Here is a 26,458-nt window from a genome sequence, read left to right on the forward strand (position 1 = left end):
AATGAAATAACCCCATGGAAGCTGATGCCACAGTACATTTTTAGATCATAAATTCAAACCCACAAATGCTATAGATTTAGGGATATCATAGGCATCTGGGTTTTGGACAAGTAACAAAACATGTGTTGCAACTTTATTAGACACCTCTTATTTACTTTCAGGCAGCATCATGATCTCAGTACAAAAGGCAAAGCTTGCATGATGACATCCCAACATACATTTTGCATGTTATTTGATGTCATTGTGATTAAGAATACATATTTATTTTTGACATACACATTTTTCCCCTGCCAATTCTACACTGGGGATCTTTATTCCTAACAACCTGATGCCTGAAGCAGCTGCTTCATTCTATCCCAAACAGTTGAGTTGACCTCAAAGAAAAGGCTGAATAGGGAAAATCAGTTTCATGTTCTCTGTTATGAGATTATATTGTATGAGCGCAAATAAAGGGAATAAGATAAAATAAGAAGCAATTGCTATTCCTGTAATAGCACTATAGGAAGTCTTTGTCACTTTTATGGCTACTACTCTGGAAATAATTATTATACTCATATATTTAAAGTATAAGGGAATATCTGTGATATTTCTAATTTGTTAAATTCCAATATTGTCATAATTAAGAATGAAAAAAACTGAAATCCAATGGTAGTTGGCAGATTACATTTTAATACTCATGCTTTAAAAGTTCCAAAATGGTCTTGGTTGTTTTCACTATGTGAATGTTCCCAAGTATTGCATCATCAGTTTCTTTAAAGTGCAGCTATTCTTGAATACAGTGACCTAATCCAATTACTTTACACTCATCAAAGTTTAACTTTTTTCATGCCTAGCCAGATTTTCAGTTCTCAGTGAATTTATTACTTAACCTGTATGGATTAGTAGCTCATTTATTTCCACTTATTAATAGTTTTCATAATGCAATATTATGAGATCATCAATAATGTTCAGTAGTAATTAAATGCAGCCAATTCACTGTGTTTCAACTTTTCTAGAATACAAGGCAGCCTTGATGCACATCAGTAGAGAAATTTAGCACTAAGTTAATTTATTTAACTTAAAAGCACATCTTGCTTTTAAAAAAAAAATAAAAGCTTTTAAACTGAAAAGCATATTGAATATAAAATACAAATGGAAAAGTAAAATAAGTTGCAATCTTATTGAGAGCCTATACAGCAAACCTTAAAGCAAAAATAGAGTACCTTTCTCTATCCTGACAACCTAGTGAGGTGTTGGAACTATGATTCCCAGAATAGGATAGAAATAACCTAGCTTTTTGAAAAATAATTCCATTTAGACTTCAACTCCCAGAATTTCTCAGCCAGCCACATTGTAATCCAGAAATCTTAAAGTTGCTAAGGTTGATAAACATTGATCAGAATACAGAATAGAATAAAGGATAACAGAGTTTGAAGGGACCTTGGAGAACTTGTCCAACCTCCTGCGCAAGCAGGAGAGTCTATACCATTCCAGACAAGTGGTTGTCCAATTTCTTCTTAAAAACCTCTAGTGTTGGACCACCCTCATCTTCTGAAGGCAAGTCCTTCCACTGATTAATTTTCTCACTGTCAGGAATTTCTCCTTAATTCTTGATTAGTTCTCCTTGATTAATTTCCATCCATTACTTTTTTCCTTGCACCCTGAATAGATGCTTTGGAGAATAGGTTACCCCTTCTTCCTTGTGACCACCCCTTAGATATTGGAATACTGCTATCATGTCACCCTAGTCCTTCTTTTCATTAGACATAGGTATTGTGGGAAAAATAAAACACAGTAACTAACATTTTCTGAATAGACCGATGGTTTTCATTCCACCTTCTGGCACTGCCATAGCAGCACAAATAATGAAGATGTTTTATATATCATTAACAACTTTATAGTTGATAAAATAAAATCCCCACATCATACATGTAAAAATCATTACTCTGTAAACTGAAAGGTAGCTATCTTATATGGGTGAATTCCAATCAAGACATCCATAAAACCATAATCACTACAAAAAGGATTCAGTCTTTAATAACCATCTGCTTAATCTCCAAGACCAGAGATCCTGGTCTTTTCTGCCCATTCCATAAGATAGTATAGAGTCAGTATGCCGCAGGGAACATCATCCAATAATCCGATAATACTTTAGGATAGGGGTATCAAATTCGCAATGTCACGTAACGTGTCATGACGTATCATGACTTTTTCCCCATTGCCGGAGCTGGGGTAGACACATCAGGCCCGCAGGCTGGCAGTTTGATACCCCTGTTTTAGGAGGTCCCATTTACTCTGTCATGGTTCCTGTCCTCAGGAATAACATCCTCTGGAAATTTGAATAGAACGCCATCCTGCTTTTTCTTAAATGTGCAGGCTTCCTATTGAGTGATTTTAAAGAGTTTTAGTGGATATTTTCTAATATAAGATGACCATTCTCCTTTTCTATTTGTGCTTCCTTTTCTTCCTTCCTTTTCTATTTGTGATTATTTGCTTCTATTCCAAAAATAATTCGGAGTTATCAACAATTACAAAAGTTTTAGAAATGTGAATTATAAATAAAATTCTCAAAGTGCTGTGAAAAGGATCTTGTCAGTCCACTTACTAAAGTTATTAGAAATAATTAGGTATTATTCTGCAATATTGTTAGTATGAAACAGCTAGAATTATCTATTTCCCTCAACAAACAGGAATTCAGGGAGCACAGCTATCTGGTTGGCTGACATGTTTTAGTGAACCTCTTAAGGCACATTTTCTCAGAATAAAGATAGGCAAACTGATGCTCTTTTGCTCTTTTGGATGGCAATTTTTATACCCTTTAACATAATCCCATCATTCATTGTATTATAATTTGGAGTTAGGTTTCAATCTAAAACATTTAGAAAGCAACAGACTGCCTATTCTATTGTATAAGTGCTTTTATATATTAATTCTGGAAGAACAGTCTAGGTTTACTATTACTCTCAAGAAAAAAGTCCATTAGCTTTTGTGACAGACTATCATCTTGAAATGATATATTTTATAATAAGTGCAATTTATTTCACTATCCAGATTGGGAAATCATCATAATTTAGTATGATATAAACAAGAATAAATAAATCTCAATCTGACATATACTTTGTTTTTCTGCCTCCAGAACTTCTACACACTCAAGTAAAAGTAATATAAGTTTTTGTTTGACATATCCTCTGAACCAACAAATTATGGATAGTAATAATTCAGGTTTCTCTGAAACAAGATTTCAAGATAGCTTGTTTCAAATAACATTAATCAGCATTCATATTAATCACAATTTGTTAATTTGATCAATAGAGCAAGCCATTATTAAAAACAATTGGAAGCTTTCTAATTCCCAACTAATTGCCCCAATACAGAGACTATCTATGATCAGCTGAATAAACATCTGTCTTCAATTATACCCAATGTCCTCAAGAGCTTTTATGAAGTCTCTAACCCAGGGGTGTCAAACTGCTGGCCCGTGGGCCAGATGCATCATAGTGAAACTGCGCCCACCCCATTGCCGTCAATGGCAAACAAATCACGATACGTCATGACACATCACGTGAAGTTGCGAATTTGACACCCCAGCTCTAATCATAGGATTCTGTTATATACCAAATGTATAAAAGCCCTTCCCCTGATTTTAATATATTAATGTGTTTCTAAGAATAACTGCAAGTCTTAGTCCATTGAATGTGTTATTGGAAGTGTTATTTTTATAACTTTTTATTAGCACAAATATTTGCAAATTCAGCAGTGCTCTGTTTTGAAATGATTTTCATTTTACCATAAATTTGGTGCCCTTTTACCCTTGAGTATTTTTTTTGACACACCATGGATCTTCTTGACCACTGTTTGCACCTTTGCTTCAACAAAATATAGAAGATTTTTAAAAATGCCCTAATAGTAAGAGCCTTTGTTTTATGTACCATTGAACATAGGGACATTGTTTCCCAGCCTGATATCAATACAGGTGTGTGGTATAATTAGACACTATCCCTGATTGGGGAAGGTTGCAGCAGACTAAGATTATTGCAGGTATGTTTTCATTTAAAGCTGGAATATATAATTTCAAAAACAGGTAAAGCCAGGGCTCATTTGTTTGTTTTCTATGTTTCTCAGTGCTGAAATAGGTAATTTAAAGCTCTTCTGCATGGAATCTCTGTCATCTATCTGAAACAGATGCTGTTGCTTCTGGCTCTTGTAAGCCTCAATCCTCCTTCAAATAATTTACTGGGCAATTTCTCTGTTGCTGAAGCTGTCAGCTTCTCTCTCCTCCACTGGCTGAGTACTGCAATCTGAACCTGCTTATTCCTTTGTACCTGTAAACTTCCTATCCCTTGTTAGCAGCAGAGAAAGAAACCTTCACTGACCAAGGTGTTGCAGGGAGAAATAATTTGCACTTTCTCCTTTTTTGTTTTCTGCTTACTATAAGCATTCTTGCTTGCTTTAAAGCTTTGTCTCTTTGCTTCCTAATCTCTTCACCCTTTTCAAAATCTCTTTAATTCTTCTTCCTAGCCATGACACAAGGCTAAAAGTCTGCTCCATCCCTTCATTCTCAGGTATTTTTTACAGTTCTTTATCCTTTTCCTAATTATTCAGTTTCATTTTTTAACCTTGGTGTTTATTAATTCTACTTTTTTCACTAGCTCCAAACTGTCTAGTAGCAGATACATTCTCTCTTCCTAATCTCCAGCTCTTTGCTCCCTCTCCCACCTGCCATCCCCTGTTCTGACTTTTGGATTACAAATCCAGACTTTGGCACCCAAATTTTGAATTCCTAACTTCTCTTGGCAAATTCCTATCAGTTTATCCCAACCATCCATTCCCATACAACCATTCGGGTTCTATTTATTTGTGAGGTTACTCTTCTTTCCTTCAGAGATCCAAGACAATATTAAAAAACACACAAAAAAACCCTCTAAGTAAGAATGATCATTACACCATTGGGTTGAGAAAGTATAGTTTAGTAGAAACCAAGTGGAATATCGTAGTGCAAAGCCTAAACTGAAATTCGCATGCCAAAAGTGAAAACTTTTCCTCCATAGCCACTTCCCATTGCTGGACCCCTATTGTCCAATCTATTTCAAAAAGAATGTTTTGGAAAGGGCCAGTCTGATTATAGTCTGGATTGCAGCTGCCTTCTTCTCATTACAGAGCAACCTTGAAATGCCATCTAGAACAGGCACTTTCACTTTTTTAATTTCACTTTCCCCTCAACTGCTTTTCCTTCCTCTCAGGGTTCATGGCAGACTGGTACCAAAATGATTGCAGAGTGCAGGCATGAGGTGGCAGTTCTGACACCCCATTTATTTGACAGGAACTCCAGGGGCTATAGAAGAGATGTTGGCAGGCTGTATGGGTTGCCCCACTGTTTTCAAATATATCCTAAAGAAGTGTGATCAAAACATGATCTGTTGTGAAAAGATAATGAAAAGGTTGATATGATCTTGGAGATCTCCTCAAAGTAAAAGGAAAGATAAGCATTGGAGATTTTTTTCCATTCTAGAAAGTCAATGCTATGCTAAGGACTTAAAGATCGTTATTCATTTCAACTGGATATAGTTAATTGCATAAAAATCAATCAAACTATGTTATTTGCTTTATGCCACATAAGGTAGAAAAAAGTATCTCCTTTATTAGTTTACATTGTAAATATATTGGAGCAGATTTAATTTCTGTAAAAATTATAACATAAAACATCCATTAATAGTTTGGGTTAAAATGCAGAGGAGGCTATCATTTTAATCCAAAAGAAAAACAATAAAATCAAAATCAGTTATTGTGCATTTGTTGCACACTGCAGAACTATTCCCAAAATATTTAGAAAACTGTCCACAATGTCATCTGTATAAATTAAATAAGATTAAATGACATTAACAAGAGGAAAGATGATATAATGGACATGCACATTGGCAAGATGAAAAATGTGGGAACTTTTTCAGTTGGATAATCTATGGTATCAATAAGTGTAGAATAAAAATACAACACAGCAAATTTAGAAGCTAATTTATTCCAAAAAAACCACCCTAACTTCTTCCTACAATCATAGGAGAGAGCATGAAACTTAGCATAGATCACATATCCATGATTAGCATTGCCAGATGCCACACCAGGTGTAACTCAGAGATAGGAGTTTGCAAGCACCCAGGAAGTGAAAATCAATGGTAACAGAAAAGGAGTATATTTAAGAGAGCTTGAACAGACAAGCTGTGTGATTTAGATCTATATTGAGCAGTCATGCTGCTGAAGCTAAACTAATTTGGTTACTGCCTAGGTGGAAAAAATTCTAAAACACAGTGTAAATAATTTTGAATTCCATTAGTAAAGATCGATAGAAGATAAAGGTTAAAAAAGATAGGTAGTTGTATTAATATATTTTAAATTGTTTCTGAGTATTGTGAGGAAAGATTAAAGGCAAAAGGAGAATGGGATGGCAGAAGATGAGATGGTTAGATAAAGTCATCCATGCAATGATCCTGCATGGCCTGCCACAGTTCATGGGGTGACAAAGAATTGAACATGACTTAGCAACTGAACAACAATTGTTAGATTAACTGATTTGTGAACCTTTAAATGTGTACTTTTAGGCTATATATACTGTATATATTTATTTGTTGGTAAAATGTAGACATTTTTAATTGAAAAGAACGTAATTATCACAATCATCATTTTAATTTTCAATATTATTGCAGGTTGTAAATAACTTGGATAAAAGCACAACCAAAGCAGAAAGCGCTTGGCTGTTCAGAATATGGTATGGTTTTGATCATAGGTATCCTACTATTCTGTTAGCATTAAATATTCCTAGTAATAATTTCATCAAAGGAAGAAATATCAATGAATCTGGTAAGATAATGAGAACTTTTCATTTTAAATTCTGTATAAAATTGTATTATTGATATGAAAAACAAATAATGGCTGCAAGGAAGCCTCAAAATTTGGGGAAAGATGAAAGATACAAATATTCAAAGTTTACCTAACCTAGTAAAAGAATATTTATATTGATATGGACAAATTAATAGCACTGATATTGTTTAAAAAATCTTATTTGTTGTTTATTTTAATTTTAAAAAGGAGGCATAATAATACGGCAGATTTTTGAATGCAATGGATATTCCCATGATGGCTTAAGCGAACCCTCCCCAATCTGATGCCATCTGAATGTGTCAGCCTTCAGTTTCCATTATCTCTAGCCTTTAGCCTCTTTAAACACAGGCTGAATGATGTAAGAGCAGTCCCCAAAATATTCTTTCCTCTAGTTGGAAATAAATTAACATAAAACATGGTGGCCTCATACTGCCCTTCCAGGCATAGCAAACATTTAATTTGCAATTCAGAATAAAGAAAAAAGGACTTAAACATTAATACTGTACCAACTAGATCAGAGTAGGCTTTAGAGACCTCTGGTGCTGATTCTATTCCTTCTTCAGAATGGAAATCATTAACTGTGGATGTTTTGAAGGACATAAAATAATCTATATATCATTATAGGCAGAACATTCAAAATATGAGGATGTCACATTAATTGAATCTGTGCCTCTATCTATTTCAAGGAAGGGGGAGGGAAGGGCTTGTGTGAATAAGAAAGTGTGTATGTCCCTTTCCAGCAAAAGAGATGGCACACGCTGTCTCTTCTTTAAATGTACAAACAACGGAGTAGTCCTCCAAGCAGGAAAGGTATTAATATAAGGATATGCAGCCTTGGTCAGACTAGGGGTAAGCTGAGCTTTTGAATGGCATATCAAGGTTTACAGTCCATAAAATGAGAAGACTGGGACAAGTATCTCAAACTGATACTTAGACTTAAGTGATATTCAAGTGTAACTAAATATAATGAATTAGTACAGTAGATAGAACGGGCTTTTCAGATATTTAATAATTTTCTATTTGTGAGGTATTAAATATTTTAAATATGGCAGGAACTTTTAAAGAGGCTCTGTAGGCCTCAGACAAGGCTTCTATAGGTCATAAACAGCCTGGTTGTTCAAATTGTGTACTTCTACATTGTGGGATGAAAAGAGATCCAGAGGGAAAAACATTATACAACATTTCATGCTCTGTTGTTCCTCTTTATATTATTATTCCTTTTATTTAATAAACCAATTATGCTATAACAATAGCATAATAATATAATAAATAATATATAAATTTTATGCAATATAAACTAAATATTATATAAATTTATATGATATTAATAATATACCTTTTAGTTCAGTGGTTCTCAACCTGTGGGTCGGGACCCCATTTGGGGTCGAACGACTATTTCATGGGGGTCGCCAAACAAGGCTGTCCGCCATTTTTTTCCCCTTTTCTTTGGCCACGCCCCTGGTACCCAGTGATGTATAAGTGGTTGGGGGTCACCACAACATGAGGAACTGTATTATGGGGTCGCGGCATTAGAAAGGTTGAGAACCACTGTTTTAGTTAATCTGACTATATATATAAATGATACTGTATGTTTTTAAAGGCCAGATGTTAGAAAATATGCAGAAAATGCCCTGCTTAGGAGTTTTCCTATGGCATCTGCTTAGCCAGTTCTGATACAGAGTACATGCTGGATGGATAATCAGTATAATCATGCAAAGCTACTTTTGTATTCTTAGGTTGTCTGTTTCAAAATATAAAATACACCTGATTTTTTAAAAAATAACAAAAAACACAAATTGCCAGGGATAGAAGAAATACAAAGCTTCATAAAACCTGTCATTTGAATTATGAAAGACCCAATGATGTATTTTCTCTGAAAAGATAGCAAAATCTCTGATAAAGATTCCTGAATTATGTTTTGTTCATCTCTGGCTTTCCCCTCATAATGCTTGAAATGGGCAGATGGAAGTCATATGGCAGGATTAGTCTGCAATATTAAACAGTACATAACTGAGAATTTATGATAGGCTTTTTATCACTAATTAATTCCCCAGGTTCTATTTCAAATCAAACTGTATATGCTTGATAATATTTTGCAAACTGCACTTGAACTGAGGACAATTTTGTATCTAACAAATTGATTCTCCTTCCTGTCATAAGTATGAATCTTTCTTTAACATTATTTAATATAACAACTGACCTGCCATTATCGTACAATTGTGTTTTCATTTTCACAGATACACACACTGTTATACATATACATAAACATATTTCCATTGACAACTATATGCCTAAATCCTTGAAGATATTAACAGTTCAAGTTACTATTGCCAGGATTGAGAGATCTAAGCATTTTCATATGCTAAATCTCATTCTGTAAAAAGTCCCAGCCGCTTAGAGGCACATCAGTCATCCAAATGAAATGCTCCTGTAATCTCTGTGCCTTCTTTTAGTGATAATATGAATTGTTTTCTGTGGAACTCAGAAGCATTAAGCAAAATATTTATCTCGCATTATTTAAGAAAGGAAAGCCTTTGTGCCTACTCTTTCTCCAGGTAACGTAACTGGAAAACAGTGCATGTTGTGTTTGGAGATAGGGAAGGGGTTTTTTGCTTAGGTCTGATCAAGTTTATTTTATTTTATCCATTTATTTATTTATTACAAATATTTTACGCCACTTAAATTAGGCGATTCTGACATTAAAATACTTGCAAGAAATCGAATGGCTCTTCCTTGTTGCACATTATCTTTATACTGTATATTATTTAAACTGGTTTACTTCTATGCTATGTTCTGGATTGTATAAGATCTTATTCTCTCTGTTCAGATATGTGCAGGCATCAGTTTAGAGGTGGGGATTCACATCTTTAAATCTCCATATAAAAATCCCATTAATTTAGGGCTGACATATTGTAGCTAGAGAATCACTTTAGTATATTGTTTACAGGTATTGAGCTAGAAACTGGGAGAAAGGGACTGCTTTGGGCTGAGTGACTTTGGGCCAGTCTCTCTCTCTCTCTCGCTCTCTCTCTCTCTCTCTCTCTCTCTCTCTCTCTCTCTCTCTCTCTCTCTCTCTCTCTCACACACACACACACACACACACACACACACACACACACACACTCACTCTCACTCTCTGTGTCTCTTTTTTCCTAAGAAAAAGGCAGTGGCAAACTATTTCCAAAAATGTTGCCAAGGAAACTTCAGGGACTTGTCTAGACAGTTGCCAAGTATCAATAATGACTCAAAGGCACTGTAAAATAAAAAGAGCTAAGCTAAAATCTTTCACTCTAGCTTTTTGTCTTCTACGTAATTCAGAGTTCCGCTGAATCCTGCAAGCTCTTGCTTGTAATATCAAGTAGCACTGTCCAAAATTAGAATTATGGTTCATGTGATCTATGAGAGGATAGAGAACATTTTAAGTTATAGTGGATGAATGAAACGGGTACCAGACTGTATATCCTTTTAGTCCTCTCCAAATCTATCCTTTCCTGGAGAAAAAAATCTGTGTGGTCACCAAGGATCAACACTGACTTGAGGGCACATTATCAATGAACCAATCCATATTTTTATTTTTATGATGTATATCATCCTTCTATATATAATATGGGACTAAAAGCAGAACTTTTCTCATGGGACTGATGGATAAAAAGTTGGGCAAAAGAAATTATGGAACTATATGGAAGAATAGTTTGTTGAATAAGATGGAAGTTGCTGAGATGACCAAACTGATTTTTGGATCAGAGAAAAGACAATTATCTTCATTTATTGCTGACTGGAAACCCTTGTGGATTTTTTTGCATAAAACAGAAAAAGGTGAATTTACAAATCTTTGATAATTAGATATAATACATTATAGCAAGAAGAGATGTAATTTTAGAGAAAGTGTTAATTCTACAATTACACTTATAAGTGTTGTAAAAAAAAGATCAGAAGCCACTTCTTTATATCTTTTTGTTTTCCATATTCTAGCTTTTTTTTTTTTTTGCACTTTAGCTTTCTTTTATTTCTTTCTTTTCTTTTTCCATATGATATGTGGGATAGCAGCTCATATAATTTTAGACCATTTGTTACGGGATTTGTATGCTGAAAGCTTCAGCACCTAAGAAGAAGAGGATTTATACAGATATATATTTATAGGAATTTTATTTTCTATTTTAAAATTATATTAATATTTTGTGGCTATAAAACTTATTGTGTAGATATCACAAGTTTTATACATGAATCTAGAAAAAACTGTATATAGTTCTTTTATCTTTTCTCAAATTATTTCCTACTTCCTCTATTACTGTTATTTTATCCCATTTGAAGAAATGAGATAAAACGTTTAGAATATTCCTGAGACAGTGTCGCTTATCTTTACCTCAGAATTGTGAATTAGGATATAGTTTTTTGAGAAATTTTAAAATCTGTCACCAGACGTAGCTAGAGAAATCTGTATCTCCTGAATGCAAAGTCTTGAAAGCAGATCTTCCAGGGAACAACTGCTAAAGTATTCATCAATTCCTATACAGTATGTTCAAGAATTCAAATGTGAGTACAATTCTTTATACATGGAAAAATTTAGAAGTACTCCTAACATTTCCAACTGAACAAAAAATTCCTTTAAAAAAGCTAAAGTCATAATTTCTGGACACATCATGCCCAGGCAGAAATTTGATGTTACAATGGTGCAAAGTCCATGTTTTGAAATATCAATATTCAGTATGGAGAGTTACTAAATATTTTTTGTAGTTTAAGAGGTTGTACAGTATATTACTCACATGACAGTATATAATTTATTAGTTTTTGTTCTTTTTTGTATTTATACAAAGACTTATACAAGTCTTCCCTGGATTTAATCTGAATTTAATCTGAAGATAAAATATAAATTTTGACAGTTTAAAATAATTTTTGTGCTCTGCTTTGTGAGAAAGCCTTTATCTTACTTATCCAAAGTAACTCATTTGTGTTCCAGTAGAAGAAAAGTAGACCATCAAAGGGAATATCTTACTATGATCTTAAAGTAAATCTGCACTTTATCATAGGTGTCAGTGTCATCCTAAGACTTGGAAACAGGCAGAACTTGTTTTATGAACAATTCAGGAGTGGAAAATCGAGAGTCTTTTATGTTTTAATTGCAAAAAAGTAAAAAAGCCACTTGACAGATTCTGAAAGCTTGAATGTAGAAATGCCTTTGCTTATAGAATGGGGAAATACATACAAATTCATAACAATGTGCAATGCTAACAATAAAAGGAACAAACGTTTCCTTTCTCTAGGAGTTTAGAGAACCATATATACTATTTTTTTCATAACTCTGAGTATCACATTTGAAATAGGAAACAGACGGCCCAGGAATAGCTGAAATTGGCCACAGGAAAGGAATCTTGAAAGCTTGACAGCATTTTCTCCCATACACAGTTAAGGTGGAATTAGATGGAGCTTTTTCCTGATGTTTTCTTCCTATCATGGTTATCAATCATGATGTTCTAAATATTGCCACCTAGTTTCTCTCAGTGGTTCTCTGCAGTGAGGTAGATCAGCATAGAGGGGTGAGAAATGGTAGATCTGCCAACACCAACTTCTCTTCCAGTTACAAACAGAATACTGTTTAATTTTTCCAATTCGTTTGAACGTCGCCAAGACACTTCCAATTTTACACGGGAGAAAACCCGAACAACCAAAGACCTACATACAAATACCCGCGAAAACCTCAGAAAACATATATATATATATATATATATATATATATATATATATATATATATATATGTAGGTCTTTGGTTGTTCGGGTTTTCTCCCACGTAAAATTGGAAGTGTCTTGGCAACGTTTCGACGAAGTCCCATTCGTCATCTTCAGGCTGGTGTTTTCAGCTTCGTGCTTTGAGCAGCAATGTGTGGTCTTAGCTGTTTCTTCCTTTTAACTGCCAGTGGGGTATGAACTGATTGGGTGGGAGCTTGGCTGTGTTCTGATTGGGTGGAGGTGTGTTCTGAATGGTTAGGGGCTTGGCTGTGCTCTGATTGGCTGGGGGAGTGTTCTGTTTGGTTGTGCTCAGGTTAGTCTGAGTTGCAGAGGGGTTTAAGATTTTGGGGTTAGGGAAATATCGAATATCAAATATCGAACCTCTACGGGGAGGAAATCCACCATCTGACCAGGACCTATGAAAAACTTGAAGTCCAAAGAGCTTCCATTTTATGTGACCTCGCATTCCTACGTAACTGCCGAGATCAAAATCTAATCCCCACATGTTTCCAACTGAAATTCCACTCCAACTCTGCAGCCACCAAACGGATCCTGAAAAGAACAGAATTGGCCCTAATCAGAAATGAACTTCACACAAAAAGATTCCTCCTAGACCGAATTAACAAAGATCTCCTCACACTCCACCTCAAACTCAGCAACAAGATCCACCCCGCACTTTGGGACAAATCCAAACAACTCGCCGTCTGGAGAGCCGAAACACAGACCACCCTCAAGACAGATACACACACCAACAAACTCCGAAGACTACAAGAACGCCAGAAACAAACCCCTCCTCCCTCACAGCCACACATGAAACAAACAGTGCATAACATCTCAGATAGGATCCTCACCAAAGCCGAAACCAATGTCCTTTCCAAAGGATTCAACTTTGCAGTCGCTCCCAAACACATCCCCACTGAAACCATTATATGTGGAGTTGAAACCAGCCTGACCAAAATCAACCCCGATGACGCTAACAAAATCAGACTCAAAATCACCAACATCCTCTGCACCAGCAAGCCACCCAAAAGCAACTTACCCAAAGAGGAACAGACAGCACTACGTAACCTGAAAGAAGACACCAGCATAATAATCCTACCAGCAGACAAGGGCAACGCCACGGTGGTTATGAACACATCTGACTACCAAACCAAATTAACCAACCTACTCCAAGACTCCACATACAAACCCCTAAATACAGATCCCACCACCTACCTGGAAAAAACCACCAGAACCAAGATAAAAGCCTCCCCCATTAGCGAAGAGATCCAGCAAAGAATCATTCCCAGAGAGAAATCATCCAGATGCCCTAAACTCTATGGTCTCCCCAAGATACACAAAGAAGGAACCCCACTCAGACCTATAGTCAGCTCCATAGGCTCACCTCTACAAAACCTAGCCAAATTTCTCGCCAAACAACTACAGCCCTATGCAGAATCCATCACCTCACACGTAAAAAACTCATTCCAGTTTATAGAGATCATAAAGAAACAAAACTTACAGCCCAGCGACCTACTAGTGAGCTTCGATGTCATATCCCTCTTCACCCAAGTGCCTATCAAAGAAGCCTTGACAGCTATTCAAAACAAATATAACCCCCCCAAACACATCTTAGATCTGACCAACCACTGCCTATCCAACACATACTTCATCTATAACGGACAAAAATACAAACAAACAGAAGGAGCACCCATGGGATCACCCCTCTCACCTGTCATTGCCAACCTCTACATGGAACACTTTGAAACCCAAGCTCTAGAAAAATCGGATCACAAACCCAAACTCTGGCTCAGATATGTAGACGACACCTTCATAATCTGGCCACATGGGAAAGAAAAACTGGACAACTTCCTCACACACCTCAACAGCCTACACCCCAAAATACAGTTCACCATGGAAACAGAAGCTAACAACCAACTTCCCTTCCTGGATGTCTTAGTCTACAAGAAATCCAATGGCTCCCTAGGACACACCATCTACCAGAAGAAAACACACACAAACCGCTATCTGCACGCTCTCTCACACCACCACCCAGCACAGATCAACTCTGTAGCCAAGACACTCATCTCCAGAACAAAATGCTTAGCTGACGAACAACACCTAAAACCGAACTACACACTCTCACCAATGTACTAACATCCAATGGATTCCATAGAAATAAGATTACAAACCTAATCCAAAAAGAAACCCCCACTAAAATCCAAGACAAAGAACAAGAAAACGGCAAAGCCCTCCTCCCATACATAAAAGGCACCACAGACAGAATCAGTAAGATCCTCCATAAACACAACATCAAAACAGCATTCTGCACAAACAGAAAAATATCCACCATCCTTAGAAACCCCAAAGATAAAATTGAATTAGAAAATCAAGGAGTATACGAAATCCCATGCACCACTTGTCCCACCACATACATCGGACAAACCAACAGAAGAATAAGTGCACGCATTGAAGAACATAAGAACTCAGTCAAAAAAGAGGAACCAACATCTTCCCTGGTCCAACACCTTAAAGCCACAGGACATGAAATTGACTTTAAAAATACCAGAACCATTGCCAAAAGTGAACATTTTAATAACAGAATAATCAGAGAAGCCATCGAGATAGAAAAACGCCCACACAGCATGAACAAGCGAGATGATACCTCCCGCCTACCAGCCATTTGGAAACCCGCCCTCATTGACAAACGACTCCCTAACCCCAAAATCTTAAACCCCTCTGCAACTCAGACTAACCTGAGCACAACCAAACAGAACACTCCCCCAGCCAATCAGAGCACAGCCAAGCCCCTAACCATTCAGAACACACCTCCACCCAATCAGAACACAGCCAAGCTCCCACCAATCAGTTCATACCCCACTGGCAGTTAAAAGGAAGAAACAGCTAAAACCACACATTGCTGCTCAAAGCAAGAAGCTAAAAACACCAGCCTGAAGATGACGAATGTGACTTCGTCGAAACGTTGCCAAGACACTTCCAATTTTACGCGGGAGAAAACCCGAACAACCAAAGACCTATATATATATATATATATATATATATATATATATATCATACATATGAGATCTTGTTTTTGTTTTCATATCAATTAGCTTTACTGTATATTTGTTAATGAGATTTTGAAATCACTAAAACTGTACATATTTCATATTTTATCAGAACTGATCCATATGTTCATAAATAAATCATGATACTACTATGAAAATTTTGAGTAACATTCACACTCATGAGCAAATCAAGCATGACGGTGCATTCATTTGCAGTTATTTAGCTTGAAAGAGGCAGCTGTAGACATTTTGGTCTTCTTGACAAAATTATATTCTGATGCTCCCGTGGTTTGACTCATCTTCCAATTTTGATAGGAATTTCAAAAAGGCATCGTCTTATTTATTTCTTTTTCTTTGAATTTTTGAGCTTTACATTTATGATTTTCAGCCCTGAAAAAAAATGTTTTCTTTTCTTAGACATTTTCAACCTATTTATGTAGTAAGTCATTTTAATTATACCAGTGTCATGGTTCCAAAAAGAAAGCTTTTTAAAAAACTTTGAGGCTTATTCACCTAAAAGAATCTTTTATTTTCTGCATAGCTTTGGCACTAACAAAGTTAAGCCAAAAACTGAATCTTCCCTCCCCCAAACACCCGTAACAAAGAATAACTCACTCCTTCATTTTACAGTCATCAATCACATTCTCCAATTAATGCGGAAATGCGAAGTGCCCCTCCCGTTACAACTGACCTTGGCAACACTGTGCTCAGACATTGTTATGATTAACTAGCATATTTTCCCATCTACTAGGCTAGTATTATCTGCTTTAACCCTAGAAGTGCTACACAGGCTAAATAAGACAGGTTTGCTTCTTCATATATGGCAAGCAAGAACACCCGATGTTAGCAGTGTTAACAACCAGCACTCATTATTGTTCTATGGCAAAATTCTGCAAAATTATATTTAACCTTTGAGTGGGTGCACTGGCTCACAAAATATGTTGTTATTGTTTTTCCCTTTTAACTGAGTTTTTCAGAAGGTTTTTAAATTTTGGTCCCAATTAAAATTTGGCATCCCAGCCTGTGCCTGCTGGGTCTTAGCTGGCCTTGGATATAATTGTAATAGGTAAGAACATAATATTTATTTTTCACACACATACATAATGCTGAAATTATTTTATGTCCAAGATAAATAGGGTGAATCATTATTGACCACTGATCATTTAAAATTATGGAAATTGTTTAAAATTTCAAATTGCATAATTTATATTTGTTGAAAACATTTTATAGAAAAACTATATTTGTTCTTTATAATCTTCAGAGAAAAGGGGTAATTAATGGATAGAAGCAATGGATATAAAATTGTTGAATCTGAAGGATTTTTTAGAAAGACAGAAGTCCTAAATATTGCAGGGTGAGATACTGGCCAGAAAGAAATGTCACTGTAAGAGAATAGTTCAGCCAGAATGTATTATACTCTTTCAAAAGAAACAGAATGCTCTCAATCTTTTATGCATTTATAATTCAATTTTATATAGCAATAGATAAACTATAAAACAAAAAGGACTTTATACCTAGTGCTTAATAAGATATGAAATAATGTCAGAATTAAGGTTTCTGTTGCAGGGGTTGATTTATGGAAGATTAACTGCTAGCTCAAAGACATAGAGGTTAGGTTTATAATCTTTCTACTTCAGCCTTTGAAGTAATTAATAAAAATTCATATGGACAAAACTGTTCAGGATTTTAAAAAAATCAACCAAGTAAAAAGTAACCAAGAATGGAACAAAGAAAGGAATTTTAACTCTTCGTTTATATTTCCCTGAAATAAAGGGAAATAAGCCAGGTAATAGAACAGAACAGAACAGAACAGGTTTATTGACCACCTATGATTACACACACACACACACACAGAGAGAGAGAGAGAGAGAGAGAGAGAGAGAGAGACAGAGAGAGACAGAGAGAGAGAGAGAGAGAAATACAAAAATATCCACAATGGAGGAATAAAATGTAAAGAACTTGCAGAAATTGGTAAATTGACTTGTTTGATTGGGGAGAGAGCAACAGCTACTTTTATAAAAGATTGGAAACCTTTTATGGACCTTTTACTGAAAATGGAAAAAAATGATCTAAAATTCTGGATTTATGGTTAGTAAGGTTGAAATGGGAAGAAGGAAATCATGTTATGTCATTTAGAAGGAGGGAAATGGTCAAGCAGGTCTATAACTGCTATAAAAAAGATTTGAAGTCACTTCTTTAAGCCTTCTTTTTCCTTTTCTTTCTCTTTGCTTTCTATTGTTTTTAACACTTTATCTTATGTTTTCTATATGGAAATTGTTTATGTTTATCTTTTAACATCCCTCTAAAACACACACATACAAAACCACACATTGAGACATTGATTAGCTTTATAATAATGCTGGATAGGACTTCTTCTACCCTTCTTTCCTTTAGTGCTCCTTGTTTTCAAGAGAGAAGAAAATTTTAGAATTCATTGGAAGCATTTTTTTTATGCATTTAATTACACAGAAGCTAAGAGGTATGTGAGAAACTGTCTTGTGTTTTATACCAACGTATCAGAGGCTGCATGTTCTCAAAACAAGTTTTAAGGAATATAAGTAGAAAGGTGTTATAGTCCTTATCTTTTGCTTTATTTTTCTCTTCCTTGGTGGAAATGAATATATCATTATATTCCATGGGATATAAAGATACAATGTGTCAGACATATAACGCATAGGCTTATTTTAGTCCACTCAAATTTCAGATTATGATTTGTTATGGGTTGATAATATTTAGCAATCCTTTAGAGACGTAAATGTGATATAAATGTGTTGAATGTTCAAAGCACTGAGTTAATCAGTTCATCAGTAGGTTTTTTTTAAGTCTCTTTTTTTTCCTTATAACACTGAATACACTTAACTTTGCTTTTTTAGTGCCTAAAGCATTTTAAATAGCTTCTTCCTTCCCTGTTTATGTGTAACACTTTCTTTTTAAAGTCACTTTAAACAAGCTTCATTTTGTAATCAGAATATTATGCTTTTCAAGTGTAACTCTTGTTGGCATGAAATGCATCATAGCTGCTAATTAAAATCTTACCTGGTCAGGTAATCACTCACGGTTCCTGAAAGAATTTCATTATTAGTGTAAATTGCTTTGGAATTTGACTAAGAATCATGTGAATGAAGGGAATCTAGATTAAGATAACTAAAAATGCAAATATACAACACTTTGCCTTAAGATAATACTTAGAAGAAACTGTCATCAAAGTTACAGGCTCAGAAACATAGTAACTTTGTCAAGCAGACAAGTATAACTCTAAACTTTGAGCACTCACATCTTCATATTTTTATGGCTAAGTACCTGCATTGTTACATAATATAATATAAAGAGATCAATAGATAAAAGTTATGAAGTGCAATAATGAGATAAACTTTATCTGTTCAATTTCTGTTTGTCATACAACTGCTAGAAATAGACCTATGATGAAAAAAAATAAAATATTGTATGCATGTACAACTTTTTCCTGATTCTGCTGGAAAACTGGATAAGCAAAAATTTTGATATACACTACACTTTGACAGGCATCTATTACATTCATGCTAGGAAAGGTCATAAAAAAGCAGGTGTTCTAAGCTTCTTGGCTGCTTTCTTCCTTTCCATATGATTTTTCATACATAAATGCATATTTAGAATTTACTGAATCTGTAAGTTTCCACACATCATCTTCTGTCATACTCCATACGATCCACAACAGTAAATCTCTACCTTTCAGAAATTCAATCCCCACATTCATGGATGTGGGAACAGAGGCATTATAGATTCAACACAGCTAAATTAGATGCTTCACTGAATTCAGGAAAAAAGTAATTTATATACTAAAATGTACCTGCTGCTAAATGCTCTGTGTGTGTGTGTGTGTGTGTGTGTGTGTGTGTAGGCATGTGAGAAAAGGAGGGAGAGAGTGTGAACAAGCCCCAAGGTTTAAAAGGCTTTCTTTCTTCCTGTCCTTTTGAATCAGTAGACTTTTTCCTATTCTTCTCCTGGTTTTTAAAGTAGAGAACATTTATTCTATAATAATTCTCTCTAGCCTGAGCTTTTATTCATTTGTGATTGTTACTCTATTCATCTTCTAAAATAATCTGTTCCATTCCTCCTTATTGTGTGCAAATGACACCCATTTAGTGCTGCTTTCACAGGGATGCTCTTTATTGATAACTAGATTCAGATCTAGTCATAGTTGCATGTATGTATGTTAGGAGACTTTGCATTAAATTGGGTCGCTGACACTAGAACAAAATGTTTCTCTGTCATGGCTCCTATCATAGTATCATTGCTTGTGGTGAAGCTTGCCCTGAAATTAATGGCCTTCCAAAAGATTAAGCAGACCAAGGTCTTCCAAAGGCCTTTTAGAGTAGTTTAATTAGGATGTATAATACACAATCTAATACTATGAACATTTTAATGCTATGTACTATAGATGCTTTATACTGAATTCTATATTTTTTTTATTGTGGCAGTATAAACATTGAACGGATAAATGAATGAGCCAGATCTTTGCATATTGTTTTATAGCAGGCAGTTGAACAATGAAAGTCTTCAGAATGTAGTCACTTTTGGATAACTCATAAGATCTGTTCTGATATTTAGTAATATGAACACAAATGATTTGATGATAAGATACACAGTTAGTCCTCGACTTGCAACCACAATTGGGAGTGGTCATTAAGTGTTGTCATTATGACAACAGTCATTAAACAAATCAGTTGTTAAGTGAATCATGTAATTGTTAAGCAATCCCAGCTTCCCCTATTGACTTTGCTTGTTAGAAGCTCTGGCTGGGAAGGTTACAAATGGCAATCACATCATCCTGAGACACTCATAAATATATCACCTGTCTGAGATGGTATAGGTCCTCCTGCTTGAGCAGGGAGCTGGACTAGAAGACCTCCAAGGTCCCTTCCAGCCCTATTCTATTCAAATCAAATATGCCAATTGTCTGAATTTTGATCACTTGATTATGGGGATGCTGCAGTGGTTGTAAATACGGTGACTAGATTGTGTGTCACTTTTTTCAGCTCTGTCATAAGTTCGAAAAGTTGTTAAATAAGTGTCATAAGTCGAGAACTACCTGACTACATGACCATATGTGAAACAGACTATAAATGGAGAATAATATTTAAAGCAGTCCAGCATGTCAAATGTCTCAGAATATAGTTTTCTTGATCCTATATGTAGAATGAATTGTACAATGCTTTATTTAGTCTCTTAGATAGTTGAACAATAGTAATAGATAGAGAAAATTTGTACCTGCTTGATTATAATAGTTCAAAAAAGTTTAATTTTGGGGGGGTGGGTCTTACTAATCAATAAGATGATAAACACAATTTGCCTTTAACAAGTTCATGAAATGCTTATTTTATTACATCCTGCCATTCTCTTTATTCTCTTTATTCCTTTCTAATGCAGTTCTGAAACATTTTGAGTTTTCGTTTCACACTAGCAATTTCTCCATCAGCAGTGCAGAAAGGCACATTTTTATCACAAACAATTCAGTTTTAAAATTCTTGATAGTTTATGCATTAATTTTTGCATTTATTAAGTGCATGAACTATTTTGGGTATCTATAAACACCTAATACAGAATTACATTACAATCAAATGTGCAACAGTGCAAGGGCTAATAGTTTTGCCATGTACTGGAGACATCCAAAAGTTTTAGACAAAGAAAATACTACTATATTTGCTGCACTTGTAATTACAAGTCAAATTTGGAATAGGTAAAAAAAATGATATTTACTTCTGAAATGTTATTTGCCCTGCTAAGATTCGGTAGACTAAGGGACTAAATACAGATGAACCAGGCCTTTAAATCAAGGTACCTTTGATCGTCAGCCCATGCAGCTGAGTCAGATATATGCAAGGTGGCGCAGCAGTTAGAGTGCAGTACTGCAGGCCACTTTAGCTGACTGTGTTCAGCAGGTCAGCGGTTCAAATCTCAGGTTGACTCAGCCTTCCATCCTTCCGGGGTAAGTAAAATGAGGACTCAGATTGTTGGGGGCAATGTAAATATATATATACATTGCTTACTGGTGTACACCACTTAGAGAGTGCTTGCACTTAAAGCGGTATATAAGTCTCATAAATAAATAAATAAATATACGTTCTCATCAAACCAGACTAGTGCAGCATTATATTACGCTCAAGCAATAATAATTTTTCCCATATTTCCAGACTTAAACATAGCTGTCATCTCTTCTTAATTAAAACTTTATTTGACATTTATGCCAAAAGAAACAATATGACATGAAGGGATTTCAAAGGTCATAAGATGCTATTTCTGGCCTTAGAAAGGGGAGATATGAGGGGAAATGTGGTTGGCATTGATGCTTGCTTCCTTATATAACTGGGCCTTTTTTCCCACAACAGTATTTTTATATATATCCAAGGTTCTGAAGGTAGCTGTGATTGAAAGTATACAGAATCACTTCCATTGAGTAAAACTAAAATAAAAGGCACATAAATTTCAGATATGCAAGAAAGGGCAAAATTCCACATGGTTATATAGATAGATTAGATGGGTATTAAGGATATATATTGCACATTACCAGGGAATGTCTGATAGAAAAAAATATGTTTATGACAATGCAATCAGAAGGAATTTGATGCACATCAATATTTCCATAAGAAATATGCAGTTAATAAAATTCACTGAATAGCTAGGCCATCTCAGATCAACTTACATTAATTTATTATACAATAAAGTTAAAATAAAAAAATAAAAGCAAAAGCTATCAATGCAATAGATAAGTAGTAGAATTGTATTTAGCATCATAGCAATAGCACTTAGACCTCAAAAGGATGAAAGACTGAGGTCAACCTTGAGTCAGTGAGAATCAAACTGCCAAACTGCAGGCAGCCAGCAGAAGTAGCCTGTAGAAAGTACAGGCATTCTAACTACTGAGCCACCATGGTTCCTAAGACATAAAAAAGAATTATTTCATAAAAACTATTATGGTCCACCACAAATGCCAAAGTAGCCTTTGGTTTTATTTTAAGATAGTCATTTTAATAAAATATTTGTGGAATAATTCTATGGCTCAATTCTAGCAGCATTTAAGTGATAATTTATTTGATGGCATGCCAGATTTCTGAACTGTGTTGCCACAGGCCATGCTTCTTAAGGATATTGGGTTATATAGTTCAGTGACATCTGGAGTGCTATGGATTACTAATTCTGTACATAATATGCAAAGTAGGCCCTCAAATGAATATCTGCTGTCAGCATGTCTATGTGGAAATAAACACTATTTGGATATAAGTGTAAGTAAGTGTGCCTGTTTATTTGTTGGCTTGATATACCACTGACTACTAAAGTTTCTTAGTATTTACAATAAAAAAATTAAAATCAACATATTGAGAAGAGTTAAAATAGTAATTTTAACAAACTAGCAAAATAAGTATAATTAATAATTAAAATTAACAGTTAAAAGATGTATTTTAAAGCCTATTTAAACACTAATAAAGATGTTAGATCCCTTAACTCTACAGAGAGTGTATTCCAAAGTGGAGGCAGAAGTCTCAATCCTGAGTTATAACTAGACAATCTTACAGCAATTGTAGGTGAACTTCCTCAGATGATTTTGGTAAACATTGAGGTTCATATAGAAGAAATAATTCTCTCAAATAATGTGTACCTAACTCATGTGGGACATTAAAGTTAAAGTCCAGCATTCTGTATCATTCCTAGAAATGGATGGGCTAATAATACAATTGTGGGATCCTTGGTTTTCTGAACTTAGTTGTTTCCTTGCAGGTATTTTGTTACCTTATTAGGTAACATGTTCAGTGGTAAACCTGGTGCCCCCTCTGCTGAGTGCAATAGGGCTTGGTCTGCATGGAAAGCTAGTCCGGTCAGGAAGGGAGAAGGTTGGTGAGGGTGGGGGGACTCCGGAGAGGGGAGAAGGTCAGAGCATCCTGGTTATGACTGGGAGGGGCAGATATGGCGGGAGCCGAGGAACAGGCCATTTTTGGGGAACGAGGACTCGTTATATTAGAGCGATTCCTTGTTCCGGCCCCTCAAAAGGCCCATCCTGTAGTACTGGTGACAGGGGAGTATAAGGCCCTAGTTGTAGGCTGCTGTTGCTTAATGCCAGGTCCATTGTCAACAAAGCCCCCCTTGTCCGTGATTTAATATTGGACAGAGGGGCGGACCTGGCATGTATAACCGAAACCTGGCTGGGCCCTGAGGGGGGTGTTTCCCTCTCGGAGATGTGCCCGGATGGGTTTGTGGTGCTTCATCAGCCTCGACATCAGGGCAGGGGTGGGGGAATGGCAGTCATCGCTCGGAGGTCCTTGAGTCCTCGTGGGATTCCTGCCCCGGAGGTTGTTGGGTGTGAGTCCCTCCTATTGAAGTTGGGTTCATGGGTTCAGTTGGGCTTGCTGCTGACGTACCTACCTCCCAGCTGTGTTGCAACAGCCCTGCCTGCGCTGCTGGAGTCAGTAGCCGGGTTGGCGGTGGAGTTCCCCAGATTTATGGTACTGGGGGACTTTAACCTGCCATTGTCAGAAGTATCCGCCGTCGTCCGCGAAGAGAAATGAATACACTGGAACGCCGGTATACAACGAACTCATCGACTGGTTTATTCCAAGGATGAAATGAAGTCAGCACTGGGAGTGGTATTCCTCGGTGCTCTATAACTGTTTGCCACACCCTGTTTCCCCGCCCCCAGCCCCAAACCGACATCCACCTAAACTCAATAAATGCTCCACCCTCTCCCTGTGTCCTCCCTTTCACCGACGCCGTCCCGCCTCCGCCTTCGTTCCCGTCACCAGGTGCTCCCCAGCTGGTATCCCACCCATCCGGTGAGTATTTCCTGCCCCCAGCCCACCCCGAACACGCCCGCACGTTCCCATCTTCTCCGTCGCGTTCTATCTTGCAGCGTGCTGCTTCGCTCGGGCTCCGTGTGTGTGTACTGGCGTTCCCCCTGTGCGCCGGCATCAGCTGGAGTTTGGAACGGGCTGGCCGCAGCTGGTTGTCGGAAGGCGTGGTGGCACCGGAAAGCAAGTCGTTCGAATGCGCGGCTCCGGATTCCTGCCCGGTATGGCCCTCGGTTGTGGCTGCGTGTGTTCCGGCGTAGTCTGGGGTTAGGGAGGTGCCCTCCGCGTTCCCTCGTCCCCGTGTGTATGTCAAGCCTTTGGGGGCTTGACAGCCATCATTCGGCGATCGCTCAGAGGCGGCGCAAGAGTTCATGGCTTCCATGGCAACCATAGACCTGACCCAGGTAATCCAGGATCTGACTCATAGGGGTGGTCACACACTCGACCTTGTGTTTCTCTCGGGGCAATGGAGACATGATCTGGAATTAAGGGGAACAGAGATCTCTCCCTTGTCATGGACAGATCATTTCCTATTGAGGCTGGACTTCAGAGCATCACTCCCCCATCACAGGGAAAGGGAGCCGATTAGGTGGTTCTGCCCCAGGCGCCTAATGGACCCAGATCGGTTCCAGGAGGAGCTTGGGGAAATACCTGACTCCCTTGTCCACAACTCGTCCGGGTCCCTGGTTGCGGCCTGGAATGAGGCGGTGTCCAGGGCCCTGGATCGAATTGCGCCTTTGCAACCTCTCTGTGGTGGTGGTCCCTGGAGGGTGCCTTGGTTTACTGAGGAGCTCCGGGAGATGAAGCACCACAAGAGATATCTAGAGCGACGTTGGAGGGCCAGTAACTCTGAATCTGACCAAACACTATTAAGAGCCTATCTTAGGATTTATTTAGTGGCGATAAGGGCGGCAAAGCGTGTTCACTTTTCCGCACTTATTGCGTCCGCAGAATCTCGCCCGGCCGCCTTGTTTAGGGTGACCCGCTCCCTTCTTAAAGTGGAGGAGGTGGAGGAACCCTTGCAGGGGAGAGCTGAGGAATTTGTTCAGTTTTTTTCAGACAAAATCGCTCAGATTCAGAGAGACTTGGACTCCGACTGGGCAGTGCCAGCCGAGTTGCTGGGGGCTGGTCTTAGTCATGTTATCTGGAGCGAGTTTGAGCCTGTGACCCCTGATGAAGTGGACAAGGCCATGAGGGCAATGAATGCCGCCACCTGTTTATTGGACCCGTACCCCTCTTGGCTGGTTTCTGCCAGTAGGGAGGCGACACGAAGCTGGCTCCAGGCGATAATCAACGCCTCCTTGATGGAGGGGTCTTTCCCGCAACCTTTAAAGGAAGCGGTGGTGGGGCCCCTCCTCAAGAAGCCTTCCCTGGACCCAGCTGTTTTGAAGAACTTTCGTCCTGTCTCCAACCTCCCCTTTGTGGGGAAAGTTGTAGAGAAGGTGGTGGCGTCCCAACTCTTGCGATCCTTGGATGAAGCTAATTATCTGGACCCTTTTCAATCTGGTTTCAGGCCCAGCTACAGCACTGAGACTGCTTTGGTCGCACTGACTGATGACCTCTGGCGAGCCTGGGATAGGGGTCATTCCTCTATCTTGGTGCTTCTTGACCTCTCAGCGGCTTTCGATACCATCGACCATGGTATCCTTCTGTGTCGCCTTGGAGAGGTGGGGGTGGGCGGCACTGTATTGCGGTGGTTCTCCTCCTACCTCTCTGACAGGTCGCAGTCGGTGTTGGCGGGCAGACAGAGATCGACCCCTAGGCGCCTCGATCATGGGGTTCCTCAGGGCTTGGTCCTGTCCCTCCTCCTTTTTAACATCTACATGAAACCTCTGGGTGAGATCATTCAGCGACACGGGGTGAGGTATCATCAGTACGCGGATGATACCCAATTGTATATCTCCACCCCATGTCCTTTCAGTGAAGCAGTCGACGTGATGTGCCGGTGCCTGGAAGATGTGAGGGTCTGGATGGGGGTGAACAGGCTTAGACTCAATCCTGACAAGACCGAGTGGCTCTGG

The 26,458-nt window shown here is 37.5% G+C and overlaps 1 protein-coding gene across 1 annotated transcript in view; it reads left to right on the forward strand.

The window, feature by feature from the left end:
• SLC9A9 (solute carrier family 9 member A9) overlaps positions 1-26,458 on the forward strand; it is a 235,042-nt gene that overhangs the window by 171,878 nt on the left and 36,706 nt on the right. Inside the window, exon 14 of the mRNA XM_039357425.1 lies at positions 6,675-6,754. Coding sequence (XP_039213359.1) covers positions 6,675-6,754 — 80 coding nt within the window. The remainder of the gene's footprint in view (positions 1-6,674; positions 6,755-26,458) is intronic.

The sequence above is a fragment of the Crotalus tigris genome, unplaced genomic scaffold (assembly GCF_016545835.1).
Source record: "Crotalus tigris isolate CLP2741 ecotype Arizona unplaced genomic scaffold, ASM1654583v1 scf7180000018923.2277400, whole genome shotgun sequence".
NCBI lineage: Eukaryota > Metazoa > Chordata > Lepidosauria > Squamata > Viperidae > Crotalus > Crotalus tigris.